Genomic DNA, 20009 nt, shown 5'->3' with positions numbered 1-20009 from the left:
ACACAAATGCACAACATAACAGGTAATTGGTTTACTTTTCATTGGTTCTCTCTTATTCTTCAATTGGCTTACTTGCTACACCTGGGGAGACTAATAATGAACACAGATGCACAACTTAACAGGTAATTGGTTTACTGTTCATTGGTTCTCTCTAATTCTTCAACTGACTTACTTGCTACACCTGGGTAGACTAATAACCAACACAAATGCACAACATAACAGGTTATTGGTTTGCTGTTCATTGGTTCTCTCTAATTCTTCAACTGACTTACTTGCTACACTTGGGGAGACTAATAACCAACACAAATGCACAACATAACAGGAAATTGGTTTACTGTTCATTGGTTCTCTCTAATTCTCCATCTGACTTACTTGCAACACCTGGGGAGTCTAATAACCAACACAGATGCACAACATAACATGTAATTGGTTTACTGTTCATTGGTTCTCTCTAATTCTTCAACTGACTTACTTGCTACACCTGGGGAGACTAATAACCAACACATATAGACAACATAACAGGTAATTGGTTTACTGTTCATTGGTTCTCTCTAATTCTTCAACTGACTTACTTGCTGCACCTGGGGAGACTAATAACCAACACAGATGCACACCATAACAGGTAATTGGTTTACTGTTCATTGGTTCTCTCTAATTCTTTAACTGACTTACTTGCTACACCTGGGGAGACTAATACTAACACAGATGCACAACATAACAGGTAATTGGTTTACTGTTCATTGGTTCTCTCTAATTCTTCAACTGACTTACTTCTTACACCTGGGGAGACTAATAACAAACACAGATGCACAACATAACAGGTAATTGGTTTACTGTTCATTGGTTCTCTCTAATTCTTCAACTGACTTACTTGCTACACCTGGGGAGACTAATAACCAACATAGATGCACAACATAACATGTAATTGGTTTACTGTTCATTGGTTCTCTCTAATTCTTGAACTGACTTACCTGCTACACCTGGGGAGACTATTAACCAACACAGATGCACAACATAACAGGTAATTGGTTTACTGTTCGTTGGTTCTCTCTAATTCTTCAACTGACTTACTTTCTACACCTGGGGAGACTAATTACCAACACAGATGCACAACATAACATGTAATTGGTTTACTGTTCATTGGTTCTCTCTAATTCTTCAACTGACTTACTTGCTACACCTTGGGAGACTAATACAACTCAGATGCACAACATAATAGGTAATTGGTTTACTGTTCATTGGTTCTCTCTAATTCTTCAACTGACTTACTTGCTACACCTGGGGAGACTAATAACCAACACAAATGCACAACATAACAGGTTATTGGTTTACTGTTCATTGGTTCTCTCTAATTCTTCAACTGACTTACTTGCTACACCTGGGGAGACTAATAACCAACACAGATGCACAACATAACATGTAATCGGTTTACTGTTCATTGGTTCTCTCTAATTCTTCAACTGACTTACTTGCAACACCTGGGGAGCCTAATAACCAACAAAGATGCACAACATAACAGGTAATTGGTTTACTGTACATTGGTTCTCTCTAATTCTTCAACTGACTTACTTGCTACACCTGGGGAGACTAATAACCAACACAGATGGACAACATAACATGTAATTGGTTTACTGTACATTTGTTCTCTCTAATTCTTCAACTGATTTACTTGCTACACCTGGGGAGACTAATAGCCAAGACAGATGTACAACATAACATGTAATTGGTTTACTGTTCATTGGTTCTCTCTAATTCTTCAACTGACTTACTTGCTACACCTGGGGAGACTAATAACCAACACAGATGCACAACATAACATGTAATTGGTTTACTGTTCATTGGTTCTCTCTAATTCTTCAACTGACTTACTTGCTACACCTGGGGAGACTAATAACCAACACAGATGCACAACATAACATGTAATTGGTTTACTGTTCATTGGTTCTCTCTAATTCTTCAACTGACTTACTTGCTACACCTGGGGAGACTAATACCAACACAGATGCTCAACATAACAGGTAATTGGTTTACTGTTCATTGGTTCTCTCTAATTCTTCAACTGACTTACTTGCTACACCTTGGGAGACTAATAACAATCATAGATGCACAACATAACAGGTAATTGGTTTACTGTTCATTGGTTCTCTCTAATTCTTCAACTGACTTACTTGCTACACCTGGGGAGACTAATAACCAACATAGATGCACAACATAACATGTGATATGATTCCTAATTGCACCAGAGTTGAAAAAGGATCTTTTGGGTTCAAAATCTTAGACTTAATTTCTGGAATGTAGGGAAGGATCTTTTGGGTTAAAATCTTGGACTTAATTTCTGGAATGTGGGTAAGGAAATTAGATGCAAGAAATGGAGGGAAGGAAACGGTAAAGGAATGGAGGAAGAATCACTCTTCCAAGGAAGGCTTCACACAAAGAATTGTGGATGATCCTTTGATATGCCCAAATTCTTGAATCACTCAAGAACAATTGGAGAATCACTCTCAGTTAATAAAACTCAAATTCTGATCTGTTCTTATTCATCCCAATGGGCAGCTTATATAGCTTACAACCAAGACCTTTCACTTACATTAGTGGGCAATTAATGAACTCCATTAGTGGGCAATTAATGAACTCCACTAAGCCTAACAATTATGACCACTAATGCAAAACAAACACATGCTAAATTCGTGCACCCTTTGGTATGCCTCATGGCTGATTCATCCCAAAGGTTTTGGACCTTATTTAACTACAAACAACTTGCCTAATAACTAGCCCAATAAGTGGTGCAGCCCAAACAAGAGTTGGCAGCCACTTAAACAAGAGTTTTAGGCCTTTATTTACTAATTACAAGTACTAAAAACACCCACTAAGAAAATGGCGTAATTAGTCTTCATAATCCTTGATACAATTCACCATCTTGGCCTTGTCTTCATCATTGGGCATTTCTTCAAGAATAAGGGCCGCAACTTGTTGCAAAGCATCCTTGGCCCTTTTAGTCCTTGCCCTAGTCATTGGTCCTCCAAGTCCTTTGAGTGCTCCTAAATCCTTGCCCATGTCCTCATCATTCCCTCCCTCTTGAGAAGAATTTGTCCTCAAATCAAAGTCTCCATCATCTACATCAAAGAGAGATAAATCAGAAACATTGAAAGTGGAACTAACATTGTACTCACCGGGCAATTCAATCTTGTAAACATTGTCATTTATTCTTTCTAGTACTTGAAATGGACCATCCCCTCTTGGCAAAAGCTTTGATTTCCTTTGTTCCGGAAATCTTTCCTTTCTCATGTGTACCCAAACCCAATCACCAGGTTGGAACACAACTTTCTTTCGCCCTTTGTTAGCATGTTTCGCGTAGCTCTCATTTTTCTTCTCAATTTGAGCCTTCACACGTTCGTGTAACTTCTTCACATAGTCCGCTTTGGCCTGCCCTTCTTTATGCTTAAAAACAGAAATGTTAGGCATAGGCAATAAATCAAGAGGAGTCAAAGGGTTAAAACCATACACAACCTCAAAAGGTGAACAATTTGTTGTGCTATGGACAGCCCTATTATATGCAAATTCAACATGAGGCAAACTTGCTTCCCAGGACTTAATATTCTTTTTTAAAACAGTCCTAAGCAAGGTCCCCAAAGTTCTATTGACTACCTCAGTTTGTCCATCGGTTTGTGGGTGACAAGTTGTTGAAAATAATAATTTAGTACCTAACTTGCCCCACAAAGTCCTCCAAAAATGACTAAGGAATTTAGCATCCCTATCACTTACAATACTCCTTGGCACACCATGAAGCCTCACAACTTCTTTGAAAAACAAATCAGCCACATGACATGCATCATCTACCTTTTTGCAAGGTATGAAATGTGCCATTTTTGAAAACCTGTCAACAACCACAAAAATAGAATCTTTGCCATTCTTTGTTCTAGGCAGTCCCAAAACAAAGTCCATAGATATGTCAATCCAAGGATATTCAGGAGTAGGCAAAGGAGTATACAATCCATGTGGCAATGATTTAGATTTAGCCATTTTGCACAACACACAATGTTCACAAAATTTTTGCACATCACGTTTCATATGAGGCCAAAAGAAATGTTCTTGTAAAATTTCCAAAGTCTTTTTAATCCCAAAGTGCCCCATCAAACCACCACCATGTGATTCACTAACAAGCAATTCTCTAATGGAACATGTAGGCACACACAATTTGTTTTCTTTAAATAAAAACCCATTGTGCTTAAAATACCCATATTGAGATAGTTTCTCACATGCAGCATATATTTCACCAAAAGTTTCATCAGAAGCATACATTTCTTTCAAAGATTCAAATCCAAGCAATTTAGTTTCAAGAGTGGAAAGCAATATATGTCTCCTTGATAAAGCATCAGCCACAATGTTCCCTTTTCCCCTTTTATGTTTTATGACATAGGGAAATTGTTCCAAAAACTCCACCCACTTGGCATGCCTCTTGTTAAGCTTGCCTTGTCCCTTCAAATACCTTAGGGACTCATGGTCACTATGTATTACAAACTCTTTGGGAAAAAGGTAGTGTTGCCATGTTTTCAAAGCTCTTACCAAGGCATACAATTCCTTATCATAAGTGGAAAAATTAAGGGCAGCTCCACTTAACTTCTCACTAAAATAAGCAATTGGATGGCCTTCTTGTAACAACACAGCCCCAATCCCAACATTGGAAGCATCACATTCAATTTCAAAAGATTTAGCAAAGTTTGGTAAGGCAAGAATGGGAGCATTGGTTAGCCTTTGCTTAAGAGAAACAAAGGCTTCCTCTTGTTTCCCTCCCCACTTAAAAACCACATGTTTCTTTACTACTTCATTAAGAGGTGCTGCCAAGGTGCTAAAGTCCTTAACAAACCTCCTATAAAAACTTGCCAAACCATGGAAACTTCTCACTTCACTCACGGATTTAGGTGTGGGCCATTCTTGGATGGCCTTAACCTTTTCCTCATCTACTTGTACTCCTTTAGAACTTACAACAAAACCAAGGAATACAACATGATCAGTACAAAACACACATTTTTCAAGATTGGCAAACAATTGTTCTTCCTTAAGCACCTTCAAAACAGATTTCAAATGTTCCACATGCAATTCAAGAGAAGTGCTATAGACAAGAATATCATCAAAATATACCACAACAAATTTGCCAATAAATTCCCTCAAAACATGGTTCATCAATCTCATAAAAGTACTTGGTGCATTAGTTAAGCCAAAAGGCATAACCAACCACTCATACAAACCATATTTTGTTTTAAAAGCAGTTTTCCATTCATCACCCTCTCTAATTCTAATTTGATTATATCCACTTTTCAAATCAATTTTAGAGAAAATACTTGCACCATGCAATTCATCAAGCAAATCATCAAGTCTAGGAATTGGGTGCCTATATTTTATGGTGATGTTATTTAGAGCCCTACAATCAGAACACATTCTCCATGTCCCATCTTTTTTAGGGACCAAAATTACCGGAACAGCACAAGGACTCATGCTATCTCTTACCCATCCTTTGGTCATGAGTTCATCCACTTGCTTTTGAATTTCTTGCGTTTCTTGTGGATTGCTCCTATAAGCTGGCCTATTGGGTAAGGAAGCTCCTGGAATGAGATCAATTTGGTGTTCAATTCCCCTCAAAGGTGGTAATCCACTTGGTACACTTGATGGAAAAACGTCATGAAATTCCTGCAAAAGAGATTTAACACTAGAATGTATTTCCAATTCATCAAAAGTGTTAGTGTTTAAAATCTGATTTTTGCAATACATTAGATAAAGGGGCTGTTTAGCAAGGAACAACCTCTTCACCTCACCCTTTGTTGCCAAAAGACTCTCTTTTCTCTCAAGTGTTTCGCTCCTTTTCTTTCCACTTTTTTTTTTCTCAAGTTTTTGTTCACTCTTTTTCTCAAGATCACTTTCTTTTCTCTCCAAAGAAATCTTTTCTCTCATCCTCATTTGATCCTCACACACCTCTTTAGGACTCAAAGGCTTGAGGACAATCTTTTTATTTTGGTGCACAAAAGAGATCTTATTGGAATAGCCATCATGGACGGCTTTAGTGTCAAATTGCCAAGGCCTTCCCAAAAGTATGTGGCTGGCCTCCATTGGAACTACATCACATAGCACCTTATCTTTGTATTTTCCAATGGAAATATCCACTTCTACTTGCTGCCTCACTTGCACCTCTCCATCCTCACTAAGCCACTGAAGTTTATATGGCCTAGGATGTGGTTTAGTGTCTAAATTTAGCTTTGACACTAATCTAGCACTAGCCACATTAGCGCAACTCCCTCCATCAATAATCACCATGCAAACCTTTCCATTGATGGAACATCTTGTGTGGAAAATATTCTCCCTTTGGCTTCTTTCTAAAGGACTCATTTGACTACCCATCATTCTCCTAATCATCAATAAATCTCCCTCAAGGGCCTCCTCTTCCTCCTCAATGTCACCTTCTTCTTCCTCACTAACATCAGATTGGCTAGTGTAATCTCCATTCTCCTTGAGAACCATGGTCCTTTAGGTAGGACACTCATAGGCATAATGACCCATGCCTTGACACTTAAAGCATTTTATGTCTTTACTCTTCTTTTGAGGCTGTTCTAAGGACTTAGAGGATGATTTTCCATGAGAAGTAGATGCTAGATTGCTTGGAGTGGCAGCCACCTCCTTCTTATTTTTGTCCTTCCAACTATAGGAATTATAATTAGAAGAACTCTTCTTGGTCACACTTTTTCTTTTGAGTTGTTGTTCCACTTGAATGGATTTGTGCAGCAAGTCTTCTATCTCAACAAATTCCTGCAATTCAACAACATCACGAATATCGTTATTCAAGCCATTAATAAAACGAGCCATGGTTAGTTCTGGATCTTCTTCAATATTGGCTTGCATTATGAGCAAGTCCAATTCCTTGTAATACTCTTCAACTCCTTTGGTGCCTTGTGACAATTTTTGAAGTTTAAATTTCACATCTCTAGCATAGCTAGCCGGCACATAACGTTTCCTCATGAGCCTTTTCATTTCAGCCCATGTTTCCACCAAAGGCTCTTCATTTCTCAACCTTTCTCTTTTCAACTTATTCCACCACACAAGTGCATAGTCCGAGAACTCCGCTGCTGCAAGTTTCACCTTTTGCTCTTCATCATAATTGTTACAAGTGAAAATATGTTCTATTTTGAGTTCCCATTCCACATAGGCTTCCGGATCACTCTTCCCCTTAAATGGAGGAACATTAAGTTTAACACCTTCAATTCTGTTTTGCCTAGGAGCACCACCATTTCTTCCTCTCCTTTCTTCTTCATGATGATCACGATTCTCTAATCGCTCAATTCTTCCATACAACTCTTCATTGTTTTCTCTCAATAATCTTTGCATTTGAGCATTAATAGCGTCGAACAAGAGTCTTTGTGTTCCATCCAAATGATTTCCATCTGCCATACTTCAAAAACAAGAGTAATAACAAACACAAAGAAAACAGGACCTCACCACTCTTCTCACTTGTTTACACTCGTAAAATGAACACTCGTGTATGTCACTCTTAATGGCTTCTTTTTTTTTATTATTATTATTTTAAAGCAATTCAAAAAAGTAGACAACACAAAGAACAAACCACAATTTTTTTGTGTTAAAAGCAAGGTTTAGGGTAGGCTTAAAAAGGAATACAAAACAGCCACCAAAAATTCAAAAAAAAAACAAGGAAATTTAGGAATCAAAAACTGGAATTTAGATAAGTTAGTAACAACCTTCAACCAAACCAAAATATTACCTTAAAGATTGAGTTTCAAGTGTTCTAAACGCATGAACCATTCAGCCACAACTCTTTCTTTTTTTTTTTTTTTTTTTTTTTATTATGCACGAATTTTATTTTATTTAATATTTTTTTTAACACTATTAAGGCCTAATTTTTGCAATGGTTCAGCAAATAAAGAAAGAACACTAAGGTAATATCAATGGTAATGAGAAATAACAAGGAAGGATGTTACCCAAAGAAATTCCAGCAAATGATGTGGATGAACCCAAAAAACCGGAGCTCTTGATACCAAATGATATGATTCCTAATTGCACCAGAGTTGAAAAAGGATCTTTTGGGTTCAAAATCTTAGACTTAATTTCTGGAATGTAGGGAAGGATCTTTTGAGTTAAAATCTTGGACTTAATTTCTGGAATGTGGGTAAGGAAATTAGATGCAAGAAATGGAGGGAAGGAAACGGTAAAGGAATGGAGGAAGAATCACTCTTCCAAGGAAGGCTTCACACAAAGAATTGTGGATGATCCTTTGATATGCCCAAATTCTTGAATCACTCAAGAACAATTGGAGAATCACTCTCAGTTAATAAAACTCAAATTCTGATCTGTTCTTATTCATCCCAATGGGCAGCTTATATAGCTTACAACCAAGATCTTTCACTTACATTAGTGGGCAATTAATGAACTCCATTAGTGGGCAATTAATGAACTCCACTAAGCCTAACAATTATGACCACTAATGCAAAACAAACACATGCTAAATTCGTGCACCCTTTGGTATGCCTCATGGCTGATTCATCCCAAAGGTTTTGGACCTTATTTAACTACAAACAACTTGCCTAATAACTAGCCCAATAAGTGGTGCAGCCCAAACAAGAGTTGGCAGCCACTTAAACAAGAGTTTTAGGCCTTTATTTACTAATTACAAGTACTAAAAACACCCACTAAGAAAATGGCGTAATTAGTCTTCATAATCCTTGATACAATTCACCATCTTGGCCTTGTCTTCATCATTGGGCATTTCTTCAAGAATAAGGGCCGCAACTTGTTGCAAAGCATCCTTGGCCCTTTTAGTCCTTGCCCTAGTCATTGGTCCTCCAAGTCCTTTGAGTGCTCCTAAATCCTTGCCCATGTCCTCATCATTCCCTCCCTCTTGAGAAGAATTTGTCCTCAAATCAAAGTCTCCATCATCTACATCAAAGAGAGATAAATCAGAAACATTGAAAGTGGAACTAACATTGTACTCACCGGGCAATTCAATCTTGTAAACATTGTCATTTATTCTTTCTAGTACTTGAAATGGACCATCCCCTCTTGGCAAAAGCTTTGATTTCCTTTGTTCCGGAAATCTTTCCTTTCTCATGTGTACCCAAACCCAATCACCAGGTTGGAACACAACTTTCTTTCGCCCTTTGTTAGCATGTTTCGCGTAGCTCTCATTTTTCTTCTCAATTTGAGCCTTCACACGTTCGTGTAACTTCTTCACATAGTCCGCTTTGGCCTGCCCTTCTTTATGCTTAAAAACAGAAATGTTAGGCATAGGCAATAAATCAAGAGGAGTCAAAGGGTTAAAACCATACACAACCTCAAAAGGTGAACAATTTGTTGTGCTATGGACAGCCCTATTATATGCAAATTCAACATGAGGCAAACTTGCAAAGAATCCTTGGCCCTTTTAGTCCTTGCCCTAGTCATTGGTCCTCCAAGTCCTTTGAGTGCTCCTAAATCCTTGCCCATGTCCTCATCAACATGTAATTGGTTTACTGTTCATTGGTTCTCTCTAATTCTTGAACTGACTTACTTGCTACACCTGGGGAGACTAATAACCAACACAGATGCACAACATAACAGGTAATTGGTTTACTGTTCGTTGGTTCTCTCTAATTCTTCAACTGACTTACTTTCTACTCCTGGGGAGACTAATTACCAACACAGATGCACAACATAACATGTAATTGGTTTACTGTTCATTGGTTCTCCCTAATTCTTCAACTGACTTACTTGCTACACCTTGGGAGACTAATACAACTCAGATGCACAACATAATAGGTAATTGGTTTACTGTTCATTGGTTCTCTCTAATTCTTCAACTGACTTACTAGCTACACCTGGGGAGACTAATAACCAACACAAATGCACAACATAACAGGTTATAGGTTTACTGTTCATTGGTTCTCTCTAATTCTTCAAATGACTTGTTTGCTACACTTGGGGAGACTAATAACCAACACAAATGCACAACATAACAGGTAATTGGTTTACTTTTCATTGGTTCTCTCTTATTCTTCAACTGGCTTACTTGCTACACCTGGGGAGACTAATAATGAACACAGATGCACAACTTAACAGGTAATTGGTTTACTGTTCATTGGTTCTCTCTAATTCTTCAACTGACTTACTTGCTACACCTGGGGAGACTAATAACCAACACAAATGCACAACATAACAGGTTATTGGTTTGCTGTTCATTGGTTCTCTCTAATTCTTCAACTGACTTACTTGCTACACTTGGGGAGACTAATAACCAACACAAATGCACAACATAACAGGAAATTGGTTTATTGTTCATTGGTTCTCTCTAATTCTCCATCTGACTTACTTGCAACACCTGGGGAGTCTAATAACCAACACAGATGCACAACATAACATGTAATTGGTTTACTGTTCATTGGTTCTCTCTAATTCTTCAACTGACTTACTTGCTACACCTGGGGAGACTAATAACCAACACATATGCACAACATAACAGGTAATTGGTTTACTGTTCATTGGTTCTCTCTAATTCTTCAACTGACTTACTTGCTACACTTGGGGAGACTAATAACCAACACAGATGCACACCATAACAGGTAATTGGTTTACTGTTCATTGGTTCTCTCTAATTCTTTAACTGACTTACTTGCTACACCTGGGGAGACTAATACCAACACAGATGCACAACATAACAGGTAATTGGTTTACTGTTCATTGGTTCTCTCTAATTCTTCAACTGACTTACTTCTTACACCTGGGGAGACTAATAACAAACACAGATGCACAACATAACAGGTAATTGGTTTACTGTTCATTGGTTCTCTCTAATTCTTCAACTGACTTACTTGCTACACCTGGGGAGACTAATAACCAACACAGATGCACAACATAACAGGTAATTGGTTTACTGTTCATTGGTTCTCCCTAATTCTTCAACTGACTTACTTGCAACACCTGGGGAGCCTAATAACCAACACAGATGCACAACATAACATGTAATTGGTTTACTGTACATTGGTTTTCTCTAATTCTTCAATTGACTTACTTGCTACACCTGGGGAGACTAATAACTAACACAGATGGACAACATAACATGTAATTGGTTTACTGTACATTTGTTCTCTCTAATTCTTCAACTGACTTACTTGCTACACCTGGGGAGACTAATAACCAACACAGATGTACAACATAACATGTAATTGGTTTACTGTTCATTGGTTCTCTCTAATTCTTCAACTGACTTACTTGCTACACCTGGGGAGACTAATAACCAACACAGATGCACAACATAACATGTAATTGGTTTACTGTTCATTGGTTCTCTCTAATTCTTCAACTGACTTACTTGCTACACCTGGGGAGACTAATAACCAACACAGATGCACAACATAACATGTAATTGGTTTACTGTTCATTGGTTCTCTCTAATTCTTCAACTGACTTACTTGCTACACCTGGGCAGACTAATACCAACATAGATGCTCAACATAACAGGTAATTGGTTTACTGTTCATTGGTTCTCTCTAATTCTTCAACTGACTTACTTCCTACACCTTGGGAGACTAATAACAAACACAGATGCACAACATAACAGGTAATTGGTTTACTGTTCATTGGTTCTCTCTAATTCTTCAACTGACATACTTGCTACACCTAGGGAGACTAATAACCAACATAGATGCACAACATAACATGTAATTGGTTTACTGTTCATTGGTTCTCTCTAATTCTTCAACTGACTTACTTGCTACACCTGGGGAGACTAATAACCAACACAGATGCACACCATAACAGGTAATTGGTTTACTGTTCATTGGTTCTCCCTAATTCTTCAACTGACTTACTTGCTACACCTGGGGAGACTAATAACCAACACAGATGCACAACATAACAGATAATTGGTTTAATGTTCATTGGTTCTCTCTAATTCTTCAGTTGAGTAACTTGCTACACCTGGGGAGACTAATAACCAACACAGATGCACAATATAACAGGTAATTGGTTTACTTTTCATTGGTCCTCTCTAATTCTTCAACTAACTTACTTGCTACACCTTGGGAGACTAATACCAACTCAGATGCACAACATAATAGGTAATTGGTTTACTGTTCATTGGTTCTCTCTAGGTCTTCAACTGACTTACTTGCTACACCTGGGGAGACTAATAACCAACACAAATGCACAACATAACAGGTTATTGGTTTACTGTTCATTGGTTCTCTATAATTCTTCAACTGACTTACTAGCTACACCTGGGGAGACTAATAACCAACACAGATGCACAACAGAACAGGTAATTGGTTTACTATTCATTGGTTCTATCTAATTCTTCAACTGACTTACTAGCTACACCTGGGGAGACTAATAACCAACACAGATGCACAACAGAACAGGTAATTGGTTTACTTTTCATTGGTTCTCTCTAATTCTTCAACTGACTTACTTGCTACACCTGGGGAGACTAATTACCAACACAGATGCACAACATAACATGTAATTGGTTTACTGTTCATTGGTCCTCTCTAATTCTTCAACTAACTTACTTGCTACACCTTGGGAGACTAATACCAACTCAGATGCACAACATAATAGGTAATTGGTTTACTGTTCATTGGTTCTCTCTAATTCTTCAACTGACTTACTTGCTACACCTGGGGAGACTAATAACCAACACAAATGCACAACATAACAGGTTATTGGTTTACTGTTCATTGGTTCTCTCTAATTCTTCAACTGACTTACTTGCTACACCTGGGGAGACTAATAACCAACACAGATGCACAACATAATAGATAATTGGTTTACTGCTCATTGGTTTTCTCTAATTCTTCAACTGACTTACTTGCTACACCTGGAGAGACTAATAACCAACACAGATGCACAACATAATAGGTAATTGGTTTACTGTTCATTGGTTCTCTCTAATTCTTCAACTGACTTACTTGCTACACCTGGGGAGACTAATAACCAACACAGATGCATAACATAATAGGTAATTGGTTTACTGTTCATTGGTTCTCTCTAATTCTTTAACTGACTTACTTGCTACACCTGGGGAGACTAATACCAACACAGATGCACAACATAACAGGTAATTGGTTTACTGTTCATTGGTTCTCTCTAATTCTTCAACTAACTTACTTGCTACACCTGGGGAGACTAATAACTAACACAGATGCACAACATAACATGTAATTGGTTTACTGTTCATTGGTTCTCTCTAATTCTTCAACTGACTTACTTGCTACACCTGGGGAGACTAATACCAACATAGATGCTCAACATAACAGGTCATTGGTTTACTTTTCATTGGTTCTCTCTAATTCTCCAACTGACTTACTTGCTACACCTGGGGAGTCTAATAACTAACACAGATGTACAACATAACAAGTAATTAGTTTACTGTTCATTGGTTCTCTCTAATTCTTCAGCTGACTTACATGCTACACCTGGGGAGACTAATAACCAACACAGATGCACAACATAACAGGTAATTGGTTTACTGTTCATTGGTTCTCTCTAATTCTTGAATTGACTTACTTGCTACACCTGGGGAGACTAATAACCAACACAGATGCACAACATAACAGGTAATTGGTTTACTGTTCATTGGTTCTCTCTAATTCTTCAACTGACTTACTTGCTACACCTGGGGAGACTAATTACCAACACAGATGCACAACATAACATGTAATTGGTGTACTTTTCATTGGTCCTCTCTAATTCTTCAACTAACTTACTTGCTACAGCTTGGGAGACTAATACCAACTCAGATGCACAACATAATAGGTAATTGGTTTACTGTTCATTGGTTCTCTCTAGGTCTTCAACTGACTTACTTGCTACACTTGGGGAGACTAATAACCAACACAAATGCACAACATAACAGGTTATTGGTTTACTGTTCATTGGTTCTCTATAATTCTTCAACTGACTTACTAGCTACACCTGGGGAGACTAATAACCAACACAGATGCACAACAGAACAGGTAATTGGTTTACTATTCATTGGTTCTATCTAATTCTTCAACTGACTTACTAGCTACACCTGGGGAGACTAATAACCAACACAGATGCACAACAGAACAGGTAATTGGTTTACTTTTCATTGGTTCTCTCTAATTCTTCAACTGACTTACTTGCTACACCTGGGGAGACTAATTACCAACACAGATGCACAACATAACATGTAATTGGTTTACTGTTCATTGGTCCTCTCTAATTCTTCAACTAACTTACTTGCTACACCTTGGGAGACTAATACCAACTCAGATGCACAACATAATAGGTAATTGGTGAACTGTTCATTGGTTCTCTCTAATTCTTCAACTGACTTACTTGCTACACCTGGGGAGACTAATAACCAACACAAATGCACAACATAACAGGTTATTGGTTTACTGTTCATTGGTTCTCTCTAATTCTTCAACTGACTTACTTGCTACACCTGGGGAGACTAATAACCAACACAGATGCACAACATAATAGATAATTGGTTTACTGCTCATTGGTTTTCTCTAATTCTTCAACTGACTTACTTGCTACACCTGGAGAGACTAATAACCAACACAGATGCACAACATAATAGGTAATTGGTTTACTGTTCATTGGTTCTCTCTAATTCTTCAACTGACTTACTTGCTACACCTGGGGAGACTAATAACCAACACAGATGCATAACATAATAGGTAATTGGTTTACTGTTCATTGGTTCTCTCTAATTCTTTAACTGACTTACTTGCTACACCTGGGGAGACTAATACCAACACAGATGCACAACATAACAGGTAATTGGTTTACTGTTCATTGGTTCTCTCTAATTCTTCAACTAACTTACTTGCTACACCTGGGGAGACTAATAACTAACACAGATGCACAACATAACATGTAATTGGTTTACTGTTCATTGGTTCTCTCTAATTCTTCAACTGACTTACTTGCTACACCTGGGGAGACTAATACCAACATAGATGCTCAACATAACAGGTCATTGGTTTACTTTTCATTGGTTCTCTCTAATTCTCCAACTGACTTACTTGCTACACCTGGGGAGTCTAATAACTAACACAGATGTACAACATAACAAGTAATTAGTTTACTGTTCATTGGTTCTCTCTAATTCTTCAGCTGACTTACATGCTACACCTGGGGAGACTAATAACCAACACAGATGCACAACATAACAGGTAATTGGTTTACTGTTCATTGGTTCTCTCTAATTCTTGAATTGACTTACTTGCTACACCTGGGGAGACTAATAACCAACACAGATGCACAACATAACAGGTAATTGGTTTACTGTTCATTGGTTCTCTCTAATTCTTCAACTGACTTACTTGCTACACCTGGGGAGACTAATTACCAACACAGATGCACAACATAACATGTAATTGGTGTACTTTTCATTGGTCCTCTCTAATTCTTCAACTAACTTACTTGCTACAGCTTGGGAGACTAATACCAACTCAGATGCACAACATAATAGGTAATTGGTTTACTGTTCATTGGTTCTCTCTAGGTCTTCAACTGACTTACTTGCTACACTTGGGGAGACTAATAACCAACACAAATACACAACATAATAGGTTATTGGTTTACTGTTCATTGGTTCTCTCTAATTCTTCAACTGACTTACTTGCTACACTTGGGGAGACTAATAACCAACACAAATGCACAACATAACAGGTAATTGGTTTACTGTTCATTGGTTCTCTCTAATTCTTCAACTGGCTTACTTGCTACACCTAGGGAGACTAATAATGACCACAGATGCACAACATAACAGGTAATTTGTTTACTGTTCATTGGTTCTCTCTAATTCTTCAACTGACTTACTTGCTACACCTGGGAAGACTAATACCAACACAGATGCACACCATAACAGGTAATTGGTTTACTGTTCATTGGTTCTCTCTAATTCATTAACTGACTTACTTGCTACACCTGGGGAGACTAATACCAACACAGATGCACAACATAACAGGTAATTGGTTTACTGTTCATTGGTTCTCTCTAATTCTTCAACTGATTTATTTCTTACACCTGGGGAGACTAATAACAAACACAGATGCACAACATAACAGGTAATTGGTTTACTATTCATTGGTTCTCTCTAATTCTTCAACTAACTTACTAGCTACACTTGGGGAGACTAATAACCAACACAGATGCACAACAGAACAGGTAATTGGTTTACTATTCATTGGTTCTCTCTAATTCTTCAACTGACTTACTAGCTACACCTGGGGAGACTAATAACCAACACAGATGCACAACAGAACAGGTAATTGGTTTACTGTTCATTGGTTCTCTCTAATTCTTCAACTGACTTACTTACTACACTTGGGGAGACAAATAACCAACACAAATGCACAACATAACATGTAATTGGTTTACTGTTCATTGGTTCTCTCTAATTCTTCAACTGGCTTACTTGCTACACCTAGGGAGACTAATAATGAACACAGATGCACAACATAACAGGTAATTGGTTTACTGTACATTTGTTCTCTCTAATTCTTCAACTGACTTACTTGCTACACCTGGGGAGACTAATAACCAACACAGATGTACAACATAACATGTAATTGGTTTACTGTTCATTGGTTCTCTCTAATTCTTCAACTGACTTACTTGCTACACCTGGGGAGACTAATAACCAACCCAGATGCACAACAAAACAGGTAATTGGTTTACTATTCATTGGTTCTCTCTAATTCTTCAACTGACTTACTTGCTACACCTGGGGAGACTAATTACCAACACAGATGCACAACATAACATGTAATTGGTTTACTTTTCATTGGTCCTCTCTAATTCTTCAAATAACTTACTTGCTACACCTTGGGAGACTAATACCAACTCAGATGCACAACATAATAGGTAATTGGTTTACTGTTCATTGGTTCTCTCTAGGTCTTCAACTGACTTACTTGCTACACCTGGGGAGACTAATAACCAACACAAATGCACAACATAACAGGTTATTGGTTTACTGTTCATTGGTTCTCTCTAATTCTTCAACTGACTTACTTGCTACACTTGGGGAGACTAATAACCAACACAAATGCACAACATAACAGGTAATTGGTTTACTGTTCATTGATTCTCTCTAATTCTTCAACTGGCTTACTTGCTACACCTAGGGAGACTAATAATGAACACAGATGCACAACATAACAGGCAATTTGTTTACTGTTCATTGGTTCTCTCTAATTCTTCAACTGACTTACTTGCTACACCTGGGAAGACTAATACCAGCACAGATGCACACCATAACAGGTAATTGGTTTACTGTTCATTGGTTCTCTCTAATTCTTTAACTGACTTACTTGCTACACCTGGGGAGACTAATACCAACACAGATGCACAACATAACAGGTAATTGGTTTACTGTTCATTGGTTCTCTCTAATTCTTCAACTGACTTACTTCTTACACCTGGGGAGACTAATAACAAACACGCACAACATAACAGGTAATTGGTTTACTGTTCATTGGTTCTCTCTAATTCTTCAACTGACTTACTAGCTACACCTGGGGAGACTAATAACCAACATAGATGCACAACAGAACATGTAATTGGTTTACTACTCATTGGTTCTCTCTAATTCTTCAACTGACTTACTTGCTACACCAGGGGAGACTAATAACCAACACAGATGCACAACATAACATGTAATTGGTTTACTGTTCATTGGTTCTCTCTAATTCTTCAACTGACTTACTTGCTACACCTGGGGAGACTAATACCAATAGAGATGCTCAACATAACAGGTAATTGTTTTACTGTTCATTGGTTCTCTCTAATTCTTCAACTGACTTACTTCCTACACCTTGGGAGACTAATAACAAACAAAGATGCACAACATAACAGGTAATTGGTTTATTGTTCATTGGTTCTCTCTAATTCTTCAACTGACTTACTTGCTACACCTGGGGAGACTAATAACCAACATAGATGCACAACATAACATGTAATTGGTTTACTGTTCATTGGTTCTCTCTAATTCTTGAACTGACTTACTTGCTACACCTGGGGAGACTAATAACCAACACAGATGCACAACATAACAGGTAATTGGTTTACTGTTCATTGGTTCTCTCAAATTCTTCAACTAACTTACTTGCTACACCTGGGGAGACTAATAACCAACACAGATGCACAACATAACATGTAATAGGTTTACTGTTCATTGGTTCTCTCTAATTCTTCAACTGACTTACTTGCTACACCTGGGGAGACTAATACCAACATAGATGCTCAACATAACAGGTCATTGGTTTACTTTTCATTGGTTCTCTCTAATTCTCCAACTGACTTACTTGCTACACCTGGGGAGTCTAATAACTAACACAGATGTACAACATAACAAGTAATTAGTTTACTGTTCATTGGTTCTCTCTAATTCTTCAGCTGACTTACATGCTACACCTGGGGAGACTAATAACCAACACAGATGCACAACATAACAGGTAATTGGTTTACTGTTCATTGGTTCTCTCTAATTCTTGAATTGACTTACTTGCTACACCTGGGGAGACTAATAACCAACACAGATGCACAACATAACAGGTAATTGGTTTACTGTTCATTGGTTCTCTCTAATTCTTCAACTGACTTACTTGCTACACCTGGGGAGACTAATTACCAACACAGATGCACAACATAACATGTAATTGGTTTACTTTTCATTGGTCCTCTCTAATTCTTCAACTAACTTACTTGCTACAGCTTGGGAGACTGCTACAGCTTGGGAGACTAATACCAACTCAGATGCTCAACATAACAGGTTATTGGTTTACTGTTCATTGGTTCTCTCTAATTCTTCAACTGACTTACTTGCTACACTTGGGGAGACTAATAACCAACACAAATGCACAACATAACAGGTAATTGGTTTACTGTTCATTGGTTCTCTCTAATTCTTCAACTGGCTTACTTGCTACACCTAGGGAGACTAATAATGACCACACATGCACAACATAACAGGTAATTTGTTTACTGTTCATTGGTTCTCTCTAATTCTTCAACTGACTTACTTGCTACACCTGGGAAGACTAATACCAACACAGATGCACACCATAACAGGTAATTGGTTTACTGTTCATTGGTTCTCTCTAATTCATTAACTGACTTACTTGCTACACCTGGGGAGACTAATACCAACACAGATGCACAACATAACAGGTAATTGGTTTACTGTTCATTGGTTCTCTCTAATTCTTCAACTGATTTATTTCTTACACCTGGGGAGACTAATAACAAACACAGATGCACAACATAACAGGTAATTGGTTTACTATTCATTGGTTCTCTCTAATTCTTCAACTGACTTACTAGCTACACTTGGGGAGACTAATAACCAACACAGATGCACAACAGAACAGGTAATTGGTTTACTATTCATTGGTTCTCTCTAATTCTTCAACTGACTTACTAGCTACACCTGGGGAGACTAATAACCAACACAGATGCACAACAGAACAGGTAATTGGTTTACTGTTCATTGGTTCTCTCTAATTCTTCAACTGACTTACTTACTTCACTTGGGGAGACTAATAACCAACACAAATGCACAACATAACATGTAATTGGTTTACTGTTCATTGGTTCTCTCTAATTCTTCAACTGGCTTACTTGCTACACCTAGGGAGACTAATAATGAACACAGATGCACAACATAACAGGTAATTGGTTTACTGTACATTTGTTCTCTCTAATTCTTCAACTGACTTACTTGCTACACCTGGGGAGACTAATAACCAACACAGATGTACAACATAACATGTAATTGGTTTACTGTTCATTGGTTCTCTCTAATTCTTCAACTGACTTACTTGCTACACCTGGGGAGACTAATAACCAACCCAGATGCACAACAAAACAGGTAATTGGTTTACTGTTCATTGGTTCTCTCTAATTCTTCAACTGACTTACTTGCTATACCTGGGGAGACTAATTACCAACACAGATGCACAACATAACATGTAATTGGTTTACTTTTCATTGGT

At 37.8% G+C, this 20009-nt stretch overlaps 3 protein-coding genes across 3 annotated transcripts; all 3 read right to left on the bottom strand.

The window, feature by feature from the left end:
• Window positions 1–3092: 3092 nt before the first annotated feature.
• On the bottom strand, window positions 3093–6510 carry LOC145957292 (uncharacterized). Its single transcript, XM_083073520.1, has 6 exons — window positions 5968–6510; window positions 5473–5685; window positions 4487–5064; window positions 3763–3874; window positions 3160–3438; window positions 3093–3113 (listed from the first exon to the last, which is right to left on the bottom strand). The coding sequence occupies exons 1-6, from the start codon at window positions 6508–6510 to the stop codon at window positions 3093–3095; spliced, it is 1746 nt and encodes a 581-aa protein (XP_082929646.1).
• A 6-nt stretch (window positions 6511–6516) lies between these two features.
• On the bottom strand, window positions 6517–7434 carry LOC145957291 (uncharacterized). The gene has a single exon (XM_083073519.1). The coding sequence runs from the start codon at window positions 7432–7434 to the stop codon at window positions 6517–6519; it is 918 nt and encodes a 305-aa protein (XP_082929645.1).
• A 408-nt stretch (window positions 7435–7842) lies between these two features.
• LOC145956784 (uncharacterized) lies at window positions 7843–9636 on the bottom strand. Its single transcript, XM_083072469.1, has one exon. The coding sequence runs from the start codon at window positions 9281–9283 to the stop codon at window positions 8705–8707; it is 579 nt and encodes a 192-aa protein (XP_082928595.1). The 5' UTR covers window positions 9284–9636; the 3' UTR covers window positions 7843–8704.
• Between the last annotated feature and the right edge of the window lie 10373 nt (window positions 9637–20009).

Source organism: Cajanus cajan, chromosome 4 (genome assembly GCF_000230855.2).
Source record: "Cajanus cajan strain Asha chromosome 4, NIPB_CcT2T_4, whole genome shotgun sequence".
NCBI lineage: Eukaryota > Viridiplantae > Streptophyta > Magnoliopsida > Fabales > Fabaceae > Cajanus > Cajanus cajan.
The sequence above is the reverse complement of the archived record's forward strand: the minus strand, read 5'-3'. Positions and strand labels throughout refer to the sequence as shown.

Bases quoted from the DNA above. Each gene is read 5' to 3' on its own strand.
- LOC145957292 (XM_083073520.1), bottom strand. From the start codon at position 6,510: ATGGTTCTCAAGGAGAATGGAGATTACACTAGCCAATCTGATGTTAGT. The intron at 5,686-5,967 runs GTGTGTGAGGAT...TCTCTTTTGCAG, and splicing joins AGCCTTTGAGTCCTAAAGAG to GAATTTCATGACGTTTTTCC. The intron at 5,065-5,472 runs GTAATTTTGGTC...TCTGTTTTGAAG, and splicing joins TGAGTCCTTGTGCTGTTCCG to GTGCTTAAGGAAGAACAATT.
- LOC145957291 (XM_083073519.1), bottom strand. From the start codon at position 7,434: ATGGCAGATGGAAATCATTTGGATGGAACACAAAGACTCTTGTTCGAC.
- LOC145956784 (XM_083072469.1), bottom strand. From the start codon at position 9,283: ATGCCTAACATTTCTGTTTTTAAGCATAAAGAAGGGCAGGCCAAAGCG.